This window comes from Cataglyphis hispanica, chromosome 11 (genome assembly GCF_021464435.1).
Source record: "Cataglyphis hispanica isolate Lineage 1 chromosome 11, ULB_Chis1_1.0, whole genome shotgun sequence".
Lineage (NCBI taxonomy): Eukaryota > Metazoa > Arthropoda > Insecta > Hymenoptera > Formicidae > Cataglyphis > Cataglyphis hispanica.
Genome location: NC_065964.1, coordinates 1,126,755 through 1,141,989, shown reverse-complemented (window position 1 = coordinate 1,141,989; position 15,235 = coordinate 1,126,755). Strand labels below are relative to the sequence as shown.

General features: G+C 38.6%; 3 protein-coding genes across 3 annotated transcripts; 2 read left to right on the top strand and 1 right to left on the bottom strand.

Annotated features, from left to right (window-relative positions):
* The first annotated feature begins 8,499 nt into the window (after positions 1–8,499).
* Positions 8,500–9,849, top strand: LOC126852924 (uncharacterized protein F54H12.2-like). Its single transcript, XM_050598218.1, has 2 exons — positions 8,500–9,397; positions 9,587–9,849. The coding sequence occupies exons 1-2, from the start codon at positions 8,500–8,502 to the stop codon at positions 9,847–9,849; spliced, it is 1,161 nt and encodes a 386-aa protein (XP_050454175.1).
* A 63-nt stretch (positions 9,850–9,912) lies between these two features.
* On the top strand, positions 9,913–10,831 carry LOC126852923 (uncharacterized). Its single transcript, XM_050598217.1, has 2 exons — positions 9,913–10,717; positions 10,825–10,831. Exons 1-2 carry the CDS (start codon positions 10,059–10,061, stop codon positions 10,829–10,831), a joined length of 666 nt encoding a protein of 221 aa, XP_050454174.1. The 5' UTR covers positions 9,913–10,058.
* A 944-nt stretch (positions 10,832–11,775) lies between these two features.
* On the bottom strand, positions 11,776–13,084 carry LOC126853015 (uncharacterized). The gene is made up of 3 exons (XM_050598394.1): positions 12,398–13,084; positions 12,161–12,302; positions 11,776–11,873 (listed from the first exon to the last, which is right to left on the bottom strand). Exons 1-3 carry the CDS (start codon positions 12,548–12,550, stop codon positions 11,806–11,808), a joined length of 363 nt encoding a protein of 120 aa, XP_050454351.1. The 5' UTR covers positions 12,551–13,084; the 3' UTR covers positions 11,776–11,805.
* Between the last annotated feature and the right edge of the window lie 2,151 nt (positions 13,085–15,235).

Below are 15,235 nucleotides of genomic sequence, written 5' to 3'. Positions count from 1 at the left end.
TTATAATTTCCACGTCTGACTGTTTACACGATGGCAGAATGAAACATCGCGGACATTTACTCGGACAACGATGACCCGTTTTATCGTTCCGATAACCTATATTGCATGGTTCGCAATAATTTCGACAACCCGCGGCGGCATTTAAATTTACAATGGGATTATAATGTCGTAAACGCTCGTAATACATTACATTTAGACGTAGCGCGGGTTCACGTTCGAGTGAAGCGAGTGTCGCGATACCGTCGTACATAGGTTTCGCACCACGAGCGAAAGTAGCGAAATTGTAAACTACAATCGCGATGTTATCAACTGCAAGATAGCGTTGAAAGCGTTCGATTTCTACAATTCCGCAACCCTCATTAGTTATTGTAACACCGGCATTCCTAGTTAATTGCATTGCTAGCTCACGCTGAAGCGGAGAATGAAGATGTCTTATATTATTCCATTTTTCATGCAATTTGCCCGTTCGTAAATTACCACGTTCACAATAAACTCGAGCTACTACGAGTGAACGTGGAAAACACAAATTGTCCACATTATTAATTGTTACTATCGAGCGCTTTGCAACGTCCTCGCGAGTTAATTTAACGTGACCACGACCCGAAGGAACCGAGACATTGAAAACGCGAATATCGAAACGTTCCGCGATATCGAGACCTCCGGCACTCTGCGCTACCGAACTTACGACTCTCCAAATATCCTCGTATGTTAAGTCACGCGCAGGGCGAAACGATATACCCGCGGGTCCATGAGCTAAATTTGACGAATGAAAGGACAGCCCCACATAATCGTCTGGTTGACATGTATTTAGCACATACGCGTGAATTTCACGAAATGCATTTTCTAATGCTCTGTAAATATTTGTATCGTCATGTAACGGTCGTATCGCGAAACTCGCTTCTCTCCCCATTATTCCGAATCTCCTAAATTGTCTCGTATTTTCCGCTAATAAATTAATGTAACTAAAATTATTGCCAACCGGTTGTTGCTGTTGTCGTTGGTGCGGTATCTCTGCTTCTTCCTCCTCTTCAATCTCCACCGCTGAGGGATTAGCGACACGATTTTCTGATTCGTTTTCTTCGCTTCTTTCCTCATTATTTCGAGTCTGCGTCACATGTTCTGCGGCCGGTATTTTTTTCTTTCGACTACCACCGCCTCTCTGCACTGTCGAAGCAAAAGAAATAATTAATTATAAATAAAATAAAAATTATACCTAAATTATTTTTATTTTTCTTTAAATTTTGTGATTATTCTTGTTAAAACGCCTTTGAAAATTAATATTTTATTTTTTAAATAACTTACACGAAGACTCCGCTTCAAGCTCTTCTTCGGCCTTACGTTTCTGCAACCTAGCGGGAGTCTCTTGCGCGCTTGTACTCGCTTGAGTGTTCCGTCCTATAAATTATGATAAATTTGAAAATTTTATCATCATCTCATATATTCGTTTACGTTACAATTGTACTATAGTAGGTAATAAAACATATTGCTCATCTGTTAAACGATTTCCACGATGTTGCGCTAACAGGAAGCTTATAAGCCCTCCTACATCCTCCTCCTCATGAAACGTCTCGCGCATTTCCACTATTTCACCCGCGATATGTAACAGTTCGTCGAAATCATTAAAATAACCTAACTTGTACAATGCTGCTAGTACAGTGTCCGAGCAGGCACACGCGAAAGATCGGAAAACCGCGTAATTAATTTCCGGCGATTCATCCGACAATGAGGATAAATATCGTTCGCTGTTTATCGAGGGTGACAAATTCGCTCCTATAATTATACACTTGCGTAATATATTTTTAAGCTCCGCCATTTTTAGAATCGTATTCTTGCGATATATATATTTTCACGAATAATATACAATGACGCTTTTTACATGGCAGTACACGCAGATTCAAACGCTGAAGAACTTGGATATAATTTTTTCTAGCCTGTCTCGAAGAATTTATTTACGCGTATACCCCCTCTTTTTCGAAAAAAGAAACGCCCATGAATAGTCGCTTCTGAAAGACCTCTCTGTTTCTCTCATAGAAGAGCTTTCAGAAAAATCAAAAAGCGTTGAAAAATCGCACTTTCTTTGAAACAATTATATGAACAAAGATATTTTTTTAATTACGTTATTTACAGGTGTTATTTATTTTAATTTTATTGTACAGGCATTTTTGTTATACTGCTGCTTCAGTAATGACTTTGTCACAAAAACTTTTTTATATTTTCGTAGAAGAAACAAAGTTATGTAAAATAAAAATTTTTACGATATAAAAATTTATCCTACGGGTGATAAATTTTTATTTACGCTTTATAACTTATTACAACTGTATTTACGTCCTGTAGAAAAATTTTTCCTTGTAACCTATCTAATCTTTTCTAGAAGTTTCTAGATATTTTTTCGTGTGAGTTTTAGATTACTGAACAAATTTGAACTTGTAGAATCCTGTTTTTTCAATTATTTAGCTGCATATTTTTCCCCCTCTTTTCCTTATATTTCGGTATATAAGCAACGCGAGAAAACGTGAAACATTATTCATTTGAGTTTGGTCGAAATCTTCATTTCGGCTTTGGTACAAGTATTCGTCGTTGTTGTGACCAGTGTTCAACTAGTTCTCAGTAAAAAAGTGATAAAAATGGCCGCCACGAAAAAAGTATCCAGTGAACGGAAAAATCTAACCAATTTTGTTAAATCTACTCACGTTTGTGATATTAACAAATCGGGCCTCAAGACCGCCTTCGATAGAAGAAACGATCAGCGATATTTATTATTATCGACGACGTACGGATTTAACGCATCGTATATTAAGAAGATTCACGTGGGATTGCAGACGACGAGCAAAAATTGCTTTGTACCGATTGTAAAATTAACAGGCAATTATGCAGATGGAATATGACTCGACACCGACACCTGGCAGCAATTTCAAATCAGCATGGAGCAGATGAAGCAGTATTTGTGCGAGAATCAAAAATCCAAGTCCGATTATTATCAACAATATTTCCATCGGCTTCACAACCGCTTACGGAACAAGGGCAGTGATAGTGAGCTATAAGGAAAATGCGGGACAACCGGCGAATAATAACGAGACGGAGGAGCAGCCACCGTTGAAGAAAAAACGTACAGCGTCGCCATTGTGATGCAGAAAGCTACTTTTGTCGGTCTGGAAGATATCGCAAGATATGTGGACGCTCATTTGGCACGATAAATTCTCATTACGGACACCGTCAACGCGTGCTCCAAATACCTGATTAGCGAAATAGAATTAAAACTTTCCTCGTCTTACATAGATTGTGAAATTATAAAACTTACAGTTAGAGGTAATTTTGAAGAAATCGAGCGCGATGTACGAACACAAATAAATAATTTACCATTTTTAGATGTATATTTTAATATAGTATTCGAAGAATTGCTTTCGCTAGGTTTTAATAAAATTGTACGTATAATTTTACTAAAGCGCAATTGTTAGTTTTATAAAAAAGAAAAATTTTATTTTCAATAAATATATTGTTTTAACCTTAAAAAACTCAATATATTTTCTTTTACCCCACTTCTTTCAAGAGGAGGAGGAGGAGGAGGAGAAGGAGGAGGAAAAAGCACGAAAGACGGATTACGTTAATAATGTTTTGATAAAATCGAAGAAAAATATAATTGAATTTCGCGAAGGATTACCGCATCCGGAAGATTATTCCAACGATCCGCTCTCGCCAAAATTAATAATAATTGACGATCTTATGAGAGAATCATCGTCGTGCGACGCTATCATAGATCTATTTACCAAAGGAAGTCATCATAAGAATCTCAGTGTTATACTCATCTCGCAAAATCTCTTTCATCAAGGACGCGGACAACGCGACATATCTCTGAACGCGAATTACATAGTAGTTTTTAAAAATCCACGCGATCGCGCACAAATTCGTCATCTAGCGCATCAAGTATATCCCGATGATCCAAAATTTATGGAAGAAGCGTACTACGACGCTACATCGAGACCTCACGGGTATTTATTGCTCGATTTGAAACAATCGACTCCAGACGAATATCGTTTTCGCACGTGTATCTTTCCCAACGATACTCTGCATTACGCTTACATTCCGCGTAGATCGAATAATAGAAGTGGGGGGATGTATAAAGGACAATATTCGCGTTCGCAGCTTGTCAGTCGTGTAATTGCAGCGTAATGGTGAAAAAAGACGCGAGTAATAAAAATTCGACGTCTTCGACATCGGATAAAGCAATAAAGAATGCTAGACGCTCTATCGGTGAGAGAAACTTATGTCTTTTGAAAACTTTGTGTCATTTGAAAAAAAATCAAAGAACAGCATTCTTACGTACGGCCGATATTAATCTCGTAAAGTGTATTCAAGAATGCATTTTCAATACACTCAAAGATAACGTACCGCTTCGTTGTAGCGATAAGAAGCATTTAGGCAAACATAAAACGATTTTACGGCGTGTAGCGGCAAAAGAGGGTAATTGGAAGGCTAAAAGAAAATTGTTGATACAACGAGGTGGGTTTTTATCATATCTTATCGGCCCTATACTTACAGCTGTATTATCGAGGATTATCGGTGACTAAAGAGAAAAATTCCTGTCTATATCGTATTCCGGAAAAAAATAAAAAAGATACAAATTATCAATAGAACTTTGAATAATGGAGAGAGCTAAAAAAATGGTTTTGATTTCTACGGAAAATCTTGAGAGAATGCAGCGTATGCAACCGGAAGTGTCATCCGTTATACCAACTGACAATCCAGCGAAGAAAAATATGGAAATATCAAATACGGAAAATGTTAATAATAATACGGTACGGACACCGGGAACACCTTTGTCGCGACTTGACGCTGAGATGTGGCGTATTTTGAATCTCGCAACTCCTATAGATGAGGACAAAAAATGGAAATTGTATAAAGAAGTACTTCAACGTTATCTTCACTTTGTTCGCGAGGCAGAAAAACGTTTACGCGATAATACACGGGCTAACGAAGAGGACGATAACGTCGAGCAGAACGAAGAAACGAATTTAGATGACGCCGATGATAATGAGCTTATGGAAACGTCAAATTTAATCGATAGCGTGCGTGGTGATGGCGTCGATAGTAGTAGTAGTAGCAGTAGTTTCGGAAAAAAATGCCTACAATCGGCTGAAATGATTAAAGAAATAGTCAGCAGCGTACCGAAAACTTATCGCGATAAAGCGCGCGCCCTATTAAAATATTTGATCGATATTCCTCCATCAAAGATTAGCTGGGATAGGTGAGGACTCGTAACTATAGACGGTGTCGTCATAATGGATTCGAATATCACCGAACTTATAAATGATGCGATACGCGAAAGGAAAACAGTAAAAGCAACCGGAAGAATTCAATTTGCTCGTTTATTACATGACATAGGCACACCTTCCAATCTCATTGGAAATCGCGATTTATTACATACGGCCGCACGATCTCATCGTATTAAAAGCACGTTACCGCGTGGAAGTTCCACTCCGAAAACTTCATCCACGCGCTCAAAGTCGTGTAGGCGTAAGGTGCACGAATCTAGCGAAATCGAAGGTGATACGACGTTTATATCGGCCGACGAGGACGACGGTGACAAAACATTAACAGATTACGTAGAGCTGTCGCCGACAAAGAAGAGAAAAGGTTTACTCGACTGGAGCAAACTCGAATGATGGAACTCGAAAAATTCTATTACAATCCCTCGCATTATGCTGGATATTCAGCGACGGCCAATTTGTCGCGAGCTGCTAAACCGAATTTCACGCGTAACGAAGTCATCGACTGGCTTAAATCGCAAGATGCGTACACGCTGCATCGTCCAGTGCGTCGAAAATTTCCGCGTTTACATTATAATGTGACAAATATCGATGACTTATGGGAGGCTGATTTGATCGATCTACGTAATCTTAAAAGCTACAATGACGGCTATTCATATTTATTGACGGTTATCGACGCAGTAAATTTGTTTGGGTAGAACCTTTACGTGATAAGACAGGTAGCTGTGTAGTAAAAGCCTTTCAACGCATATTCTCGAGAAACAACGACCGTTTACCCGTATACCTGCAAACTGAAAAAGGTAAAGAATTTATCGCTCGTCATGTACAAAATTTCTTAAAAGAAAAAGATATTCGTTTTCGCGTAACGCGTAATCCCGATATCAAAGCAGCTATAGTGGAACGATTTAATAGAATTTAATAGAATTTAATAGAACGCTCAAGGAACGGATGTGGCGTTATTTTACACATAAAAATACGCGGCGTTACATAGATGTTTTGCAGGATATCGTTCGCGCTTACAATCACACTCATCACTCCACCATCAAAATGCAGCCTGCAGTCGTTATGCGGGAAAATGCACGTGTAGCGCGTGAAAATATGAAGCGTCGATGGAATGACATCGAGCAGAAAAAGAATCGCGGTCGTAGACAAAAGGCTAACGTGGGTGATTTTGTACGGGTCAGTAGAGCAAAAGTAGCCTTTGAGAAGGGATACGAGGCAAAGTGGAGCGAAGAAATATTTCGAATTCACCGTGTTCTCGAATGGAGAGAACCGCGCGTATACGAACTAAGCGATTTAGCGGGTGAAGTTATAGACGGGTTTTTTTACGAACAAGAATTAGCGCCGGTTATTAAAGACTTGCAAGGGGAAGAATTTATCGTCGAGCGTGTGATAAAAAGCAAGGGTCGTGGAAATAAAAAACAATTATTAGTTAGCTGGCAAGGATATCCTTCAAAATTCGATTCTTGTATACCCGCTGAGAGCTTAAAGATTTTGGATAAAAATGAGGGAGGATGAATTTTATATGATTCTTCCGAGCAATAGCAGCATGCGCTACTTTCCGGAGAATAAAACCACCTGTTTCACCACCGAATTACCTCAGCGTGTAGATTTGCACAGACGATGGGAAGTAGCGCTCACGGAGATTCAATTTCCGTGTAGTTTTTTACATATACGGTCCGGAGAAGGATTAATGAGATTCATCGATATTACAGAGCGCGATAAGACAATTAACGCTATGAAAGCGCAAGTACCTTCGGGTATTTACTCGACCGTGCGAGATATTATAGATATTAGATATAGATATTATAGGCTGTGAATTATACAGCCGAATCCGTGGCTTCGCATATCGTTTGGCGATTTGAGACTGTCATTGGTGGTAAAATTGTTATGAAACTTTCCTGTGAAGAAGAGAAATGCGCTATAACTCATTATGTAAATTTCTCCAACAAACTTCAACGAATACTCGGTTTTGACCCGCGTGTTAAGCATAGAGATCTGATTCAGCTCGATAGCGATCCTATTCCACTAACATTTCCAACATGGTTTTACAATGAAATCGGCATCGATGTACACAAAAATACGACTGAACTCATTAAACTAGAAAGTAGTTCCGTTCTATCTGACGTTTTACCCGAATGGGTTTACGATGAAGTTTATTATTTGCTATTTTTTGTACTCCCACACAGTCGCATGATAATAGCTGACGAACCGGCTAGTTTGTTGCGCGGTATTCCCGACAAACTCTTTGTCTATTGCGATATTTGTGAACCTTACATTACGGGTGATGTACAATCTCCTCTTCTGCGAATAGTCACGCACGATGCTCGAAACGATTACGCGTTTGCATCCACGCAGATAAAGCATTTCTCACCCGCGCAATACATAGCTCTGCGTCAAACATGCTTTCGTACAATCGAAATAGATATAAGAGATCAGCTGGGGCAGAGTATACCATTCGAATTTGGAACGTTAACGGTGACATTGCACTTTAGACGTATCGAGTAGATATTACAAAAAATTTTATATCCATGGTAACAGAAGAAAAAAATTTCGAACGTTAATGGATTATTATTCGATGTATCACGACGAATTACAAAATGGTGGTAGTTGGGGTGGCGGAATTCCGCGAGTTTTCGTTGGTTCGTCCTATCAACGCGGTCATGGCATCGGCAGTTTTCTCGGAGGATTGTTCAGACGTGTACTACCCTATTTAAGTAGAGGCGTACGGGCTGTGGGGAAAGAAGCTTTACGCGCCGGCGTTAATATAATCGACGATGTTGAAAATAATATGCCGTTTAAGGTAGCGGCCAAACATCGATTCGAAGAATCGCGCAACAATCTTAAGAGAAAAGCTAAAGAAAAAATAAGCAGTCTAATGAAAGGTTCAGGATATAAGACGGATGCGAAAATGCATGTAGCTCAGTTTCCTTTCGTCGGGCTCAATACGTGCATCGCTAAATCTGCGGGATCGCGTAAACGTCGCGGGACGTATAAGAAAAATTCGTCGAAGATCAAGACTCGCGGAAAGAAAAAAACCAATACGCGGTCGGCGGGCAATAAGAGGAGGGGGAGGAAAAAAGCAGTGAAAAGGCTTAAGACATCCACGAAACGCCGTAAAATCGGTAAAAAGCGCACCGTATCCGACATATTTTCTTAAACGCTCGTATAAATATAATCTTTGAAAGCGGAAATTACAGCGACGAGAAAGTAAAATTTACGCTAATTAAAAGACATGTCCTTTCTTCATACGCATTCGAGCGAGTGTTTAAAGAGTGAACTCGACCTCTTCTCCTTACCACCCACGCAAACTAGTATCGAGAGTTCACAATGGATTCATTACAAACCCGTGACTTCGCTCTCGGACGACTCGCCGATAGAATTCGTCATTCCCGGTCACGGAGAAGAATATTTAGATCTCACGCACACCATGCTGAGTCTTCGCGTACGCGTAGAAACGTCAGGCGATTCCACAGGACACGTTACGAGCGCAGGCGGCAGCGCATCGACGGACAATGTAGGCCCCGTAAATCATTTACTTCATTCCATCTTCAATCAGATCGACGTGTATTTCAATCAAAAGCTCGTATCGCCACCAAACAACGCTTACGCGTACCGCGCCTACATCGAGGCGTTGTTAAATTATTCTTCACCGGCAAAAACTTCCCATCTAACCTCATGTCTATGGGACGCGGATACTCCCGGACGAATGGACGAACCGGTGGAATCAAAAACGGCAAATTCCGCTCTCGTGAGACGCGCTCGTTACATTCGAGGAGGACGAGCGTTAGATCTTATAGGTCATCTCCATTGTGATGTTTTCAATCAAGACAAATTTTTAATTAACGGTGTAGAAGTACGTTTGAGGCTCGTTCGTTCGAAAGATTCGTTCTGTCTTATGGATAGTAACGGTGCGTCGTCGAAAATTCATATACTGGATGCGAGTCTGCTAGTGAGAAGAGCGAAAATAAGCGCCGGATTATTGCTCGCACATGCAAGAATGCTGAGTAAAGTTACGGCCAAATATCCGCTCACGAGGGTCGAGGTTAAAACATTCACGATCCATAGCGGTGTTGTGGGCGAATCGTTAGATAATGTAATACTTGGTCAACTTCCGAAAAGAATAATAGTCGGTTTTGTCAATAATAAAGCATTTAACGGCGATAGAAAATTAAATCCGTTTAATTTCAAAAATTACGGAATAAATTTCTTCTCGCTGTACGTCGACGGCATGCAAATTCCCAGTAGACCGTTACAACCCGCTTTCTCGACAGAAGAATCGCTTTACGTCGAAGCTTATCAAACGCTCTTCACGGGAACAGGTATTCATTTTTTGAATGAAGGAAATTCTATAAGCAGAGATGATTATTCAAAGGGTTATACGCTATTCGCTTTTGATCTTACGCCCGACTTATCGGCTAATTATGCAGGACATTGGAATCTTGTGAAACATGGTAGTTTACGATTAGAAGTGCGATTTGAGAAGGCACTCACCGAGACCGTTAACTGTATTATTTACGCAGAGTTTGATAATGTCATAGAAATTGACTCATCCCGGCAAGTCATTGTCGATTTTGCCAGCTAGATTTCCGTCGTTCTCTATAATGTAATACTCAACAAATTTTCTCACAATTTTCCCCCACCACAAGCGATCAAAATCGCAAACATCAACGTGCTACGTATCAAAAAACATGCAGTACGGTAAAAAAGATTTCAGTTTCATTCGAGACACGAGTATCGACGCTTCGCGAAGAGTTTAAAACTAGCTATCCAGAGCACACAGGTTTTCGCATTATGGATATAATCGTCGACATACAGGGTTTCCGTGATGCTCGCGAGAAATTTATCCCTAAAGAAGTTGCCGTTGTCGCCGTTGACGCGCCAATTGTCGGACATTGGATTATGATGCCCCCGCATTCGTTTGGCGAATTACCGGAAAATGTAAGACGACAAAATAATTGGCTCACGCGAAATTATCATGGTATTGAATGGTTCGACGGCGAAGCTAATCCGAAATATTTTACAACGCATCTACGCGAAATAACAAGACATGCCCGATATATTTATGTCAGAGGATGTGAAAAAGCAAGCTATTTGAGAAATTTACTCTCCAGAGATATATATAATTTGGAAGATATTTCCCCTGCATTTAAAAATCTAACGTCGAGAGAAGAACGCGGACGATATTGTGGTTATCACGGATTTCGAAAATTCGGAATCTTTCATTGTGCATTACGCAACGCGAACAAATTAAAATGTTGGATACTCGAGCAAAATAATTTCGTCGACGGCATTGGGAACAATAGTACTCCAACTTGTCACACTCCGGATAAATGTGAAATATCCTATGACAAAAACGAGGAAATCAGTAATGCAGATGATATTTCTTATATCATAAATGAAAATATTAAAACGCTGTCAAATAGCGAAATAGAGAAAAAAGAAAATTTTGTGAGGCCGATTAAAGAAGAAAAAAAGGAAGAAAAAGAAAAAAAATTTGAATTATCGTCGATGATGGACAAGAACAAAATCGAAACAACTACTATCTCCGTGCAAGCAGGCATTGAAGACTCGGCGATACAAGATGATCAAAACGAGAAACCGAAAGAGGTAAATACTGAAGTTATCGAATATATAATACCACTCGTACGCTTGCCGTCGAATCAAAAAAATGAACTCTCGCGAAATTTTACAAGCATTACGACACATCAATGCCAGACACGCGGGAGTTTATCCTGCCGACAGAGTCCCGAGGGTGTAGACACGGTCGACAGCTATCGTCGCTAATGCAGACGAGCACAATCGACTTGGAGAACATTGGGTCGCCTTCTTCCTCGATGAGCATGGCACAGCCACCTACTTTGACAGCTACGGAATACCTCCCTTGCACTCTGGATTTCTCCTTCGACTCCGCCGAAACTCCATTATTCATCACTGGAATACTCGACAATTGCAAGGATTTTTTTCGCAAACATGCGGACACTATAGTTGCGTATTTTTATATTATATGTGCAATGGTTATGATCTTAATCGATTTCTTAGTCTTTTTACCGAAGATTGCGAACATAACGATCGTTTAATTGTACGGTTATTTCGTAAAATTTTTCTTTGCAAAAAAAGAAACAAATGAAACATTGTATGCTATGCGCTGTTACGTTTAATAATGTAATTCAAATTGTAATGTTATAAAAAATACAGTAGTATAATATTTTAATTATATGTAAAATAATTATAAAAATAATTATAAAAATGTGAGATTTTTACTTAAATTGTTTGATTTTTTCATGCTTTCTTTTTTCGACGATATGACGTCATATTCCTCCACCACGCCACCTGTATTTTTCAAGACGCCTCTATTATCACCACTCTGGCATCGCCATACGTCTACTTTTCTAATTCACTAAAATCGTTGGTTCCCCACTTATGCTTCATACAATTCTAATTTGTTAAAATTTAGAATACGCCTTCGGAAAAAAATATAAAAAGAGAAGCCTTAGGATTTAGAGACAGTTTTCCTTCAATCTTCGCTAGGAAATTTCAGTTATCGGCAAACATCATCTACTGTACCTGCTTGGAATATCCTGGACATCTCTCGCGTCAAAAATTTGCCTGCAGGACAATAAAAGTAAGTGTTTAATAATAAATTTTATTCATTTTAATACTTTGCTTTTATTTTAATAACATTTATTAATTAATATTTTTGTCTTTTTTGCGCAGTGAAAACTAGATCGGGCAAGGAATACTATTATGCTCCTACCCCCCTCAAGCGTTGCTGCCGCGAAGGAAAAAAAGATATTCAACCCGTGAACGAGCCGATGTCATTTTCATCGGCTGTGACAAAAAGGACATCGGGCGACTACCTTCGGCGACTACTTTTCCTCGATCATGTTACTCACCGGAATACATTCGGGATGATTCTCCACCGTCATCCTCCTCTTCCGATATAACAATTATTCTGAAGGATACACCACCTGTATCACCACAAATTTCATTTAACCACATCCCCGACGGGGAATTATTAAGCATGGTCGAGGAGGCCTTCGCCAAAACATAAAAAAAAAATTTTAATGTAAGAAAATTGTACAAAACATTTCTGTAGCGTAAATAAAAATGTTATTAATCTTAAATATTACCTGAAAACGTTCAATTTTTTCCTTTTCTCTCCTTCCTTCTTTCCTTCCTAGACTCTGCGGCGCCATAGCTCTTTCAATCTCCGATAGCGTATCGTCTCCGATGACGACATCGCGTTGCATGACTCGACCGGCGGGACAATCATGTCCGATCATGAACGCTTCGTATTTCGTTTGTATACCTAGATATCTGATAATTCCGCACTAGACGATTTTTCTTTTTTCAGCAAGAAGGAAAGAGCGGGCGACACGCTCGCTGCAGTACGAAGCTTTTCCGTAAGGACGGTCGAAGGCGAGAGATGCCGTATGTCGAGCGATATTTTTCGATTTTCCACAGGGCTGGGGAGAAGGAGGAGGGGAATGCAATGGGTCATCTCTGCTGTCTTCGGCGGTCGATATTTTACCGGCTGCTGACACGTCGGACATCTTGTCGACTTTCTCTCTCACTCTATTTTCTCTCTCGTTTTTCCAGCTCGTCGGAACCAATCAAACAGCCGGCAACTATAGGAGAAACCAATCGGAGCGCTCGGTCCCCGGGCCGGAGAGACCTACTCCTCGCTTAAATGCCCCATCTAACTCTCACTCTTGTAAGATTTCAGTTAGCCCACCGCACTAGGACCCCGACCAGAAAAGCAGAGGACCCAGGTTCCAGCCCGAGTATTTCCAGCCCAGGAAAAAATAAAAAATAAAAAAATTGCCTCGTGGACGTCCACGACTCCCCCCTACTCTTAAAAAAATTTTAAAATTAAAAAATTGCCTCGTGGACGTCCACGACTCCCCACTCTTTTTTTCTCAGGTACCTGCGCAGGGGGGCAGGGGAGAAGGGAGCACAGCGGGGGGCTGGCGCCAAGGGGGAAAAAGAGGGACTGTCTCACTATAGTTGTCCCTATACTACTAACCACTCATTCTCTTGATACGTGCAATATATGCTTGTTTCGGGGTTGAAGGCTATAATTTTGAAACATTTAATAATTAGATTTTGATTACTATAAAACAATAAAGACAGCCTGAATTATTTCAAAATTATTCATTCTTAGTTCTTCAGAAATTAATATCTTTCGAACTCTGCCGAAAATGTTCGATTAAAACCGATTAAAACATAATCCGTTTTAATCGGTTTTACTTTTTAATCTCGGCGCGGATTAAAAAGTAATTGATTTTAATTCCGAACGAATTATAATCGGTTTTAATATCGCTCTCGCGAATTATTATTATTATTCACGAATAATCGGTTGGATATATAATCCAAAATAATCCGCCTAAATCGCATATTTGTTTTTAATAGCTGCCCTGCCGAAAATGTTCGATTAAAACAGATTTAAAAAAAAGTAATCCGGATTGACCGGAATTTCTGCACAAAAAATACAATATTAAAACCGATTGAAATTAGTCAAATTGAATTTAAATTTGATTATTTTGGATTATATATCCATCCAATTATTCGTGTTAATTTGGATTTACAACAATATGAATTAGAATGTAATGATTTCGGATTGAAAATAATCCACAAAAGCAATATTAAAACCGATTACAATTCGTTCGGAATTGAAATCGAATACTTTTCAATCTGAGTGCGAATTGAACCGATTAAAACGGATTATATTACAAACATTTTCTGCATGGCTTGGGCGAATATTTTTAAGGTTAATAGTAAGTTTGTTAATCTCCGTGGAATATTATCATTTTATGTACAATTTAAAGTGACTGCATCAATCTTATAACTAGTATTATATAGATTCAGGCTGCTTTTTTCATAAAAATTAAAAATTAAACTATTATTTATAAATTGTTGAATCTATATTATATTCTCAACTTTGTGTGTGTACTAATTGTACCAAATACAAGAAATATATTTCATAAGATCAAAAATATATTAGTTGTTAAATAATTATTTAAGCAATTGAATATATTTTATTTATTTATATTTATCTATTTGTGTGTAAAAAAAACAGCTGAAAAATATATTTTTTATTTTATAAAATACAAACCAATTATTAATTCAGTTATCTTTAATTTTAATCTATAAATTAAGAATTTTCTTTGTTTAATAAACTGATGATATATATTATATGGATTATATAAAAAATTTTGATAATTATAAAGCTCAAACTATGTATACTGTATAATTATATTGATCAAGAGAAGGGTTAATTAAGAACTGAAGAAGGTCCAAATCCAAAAAAAATATTCGTTTAATAAACAAAATTTAACACAATTTATACTTGCGAATACCGTGCCAAGCTCTTAATTAGCTCTTCTCTTGATCAAAAAATTTTGATATTAAAGAAATCTTTAGACTTTTGAATGCCCCCTGCTTTTAATTGACCTAAAATTTTACACGTGAGTTGTTTTTGAATAAAGTGCACATTAGTCCCAACTTTGGGAAATAAATTTTGTTTTTATAACAGCATTTATCAACTAAAATCAATTCTAGGATATATACTTCCGAATAACCTCTGCTCAGATTGATCTGTAATTTTATACATAAGTTCTATTTAATGTAAGAAATAAATTGCCCGTAATCCCAATTTTGAGAAATAAAAAAAAAATTATATAAGAGAGCACCAATACAAACATTTAAGTTGAATCTCGCTTTGCGAAAATTGTACACCCACGTAAGACCTCGCTTCCCATTGTAAACCCATGTGGGATCTCCCTTTGCAATAAAAAAGTGTTTGCAGTGGAGGCAGTGTGTTCCACCTCTGTCTGCGGGGCTCAACTACTAGAAAATTAGGGATCGTCCCGTTTGCGCACATTACGGATCGGACACGACAAAATTTCCCGATCGACACAGTCCGATTGGGCACATACTGTTGCTATCGGACACAATCCCAATCGGAC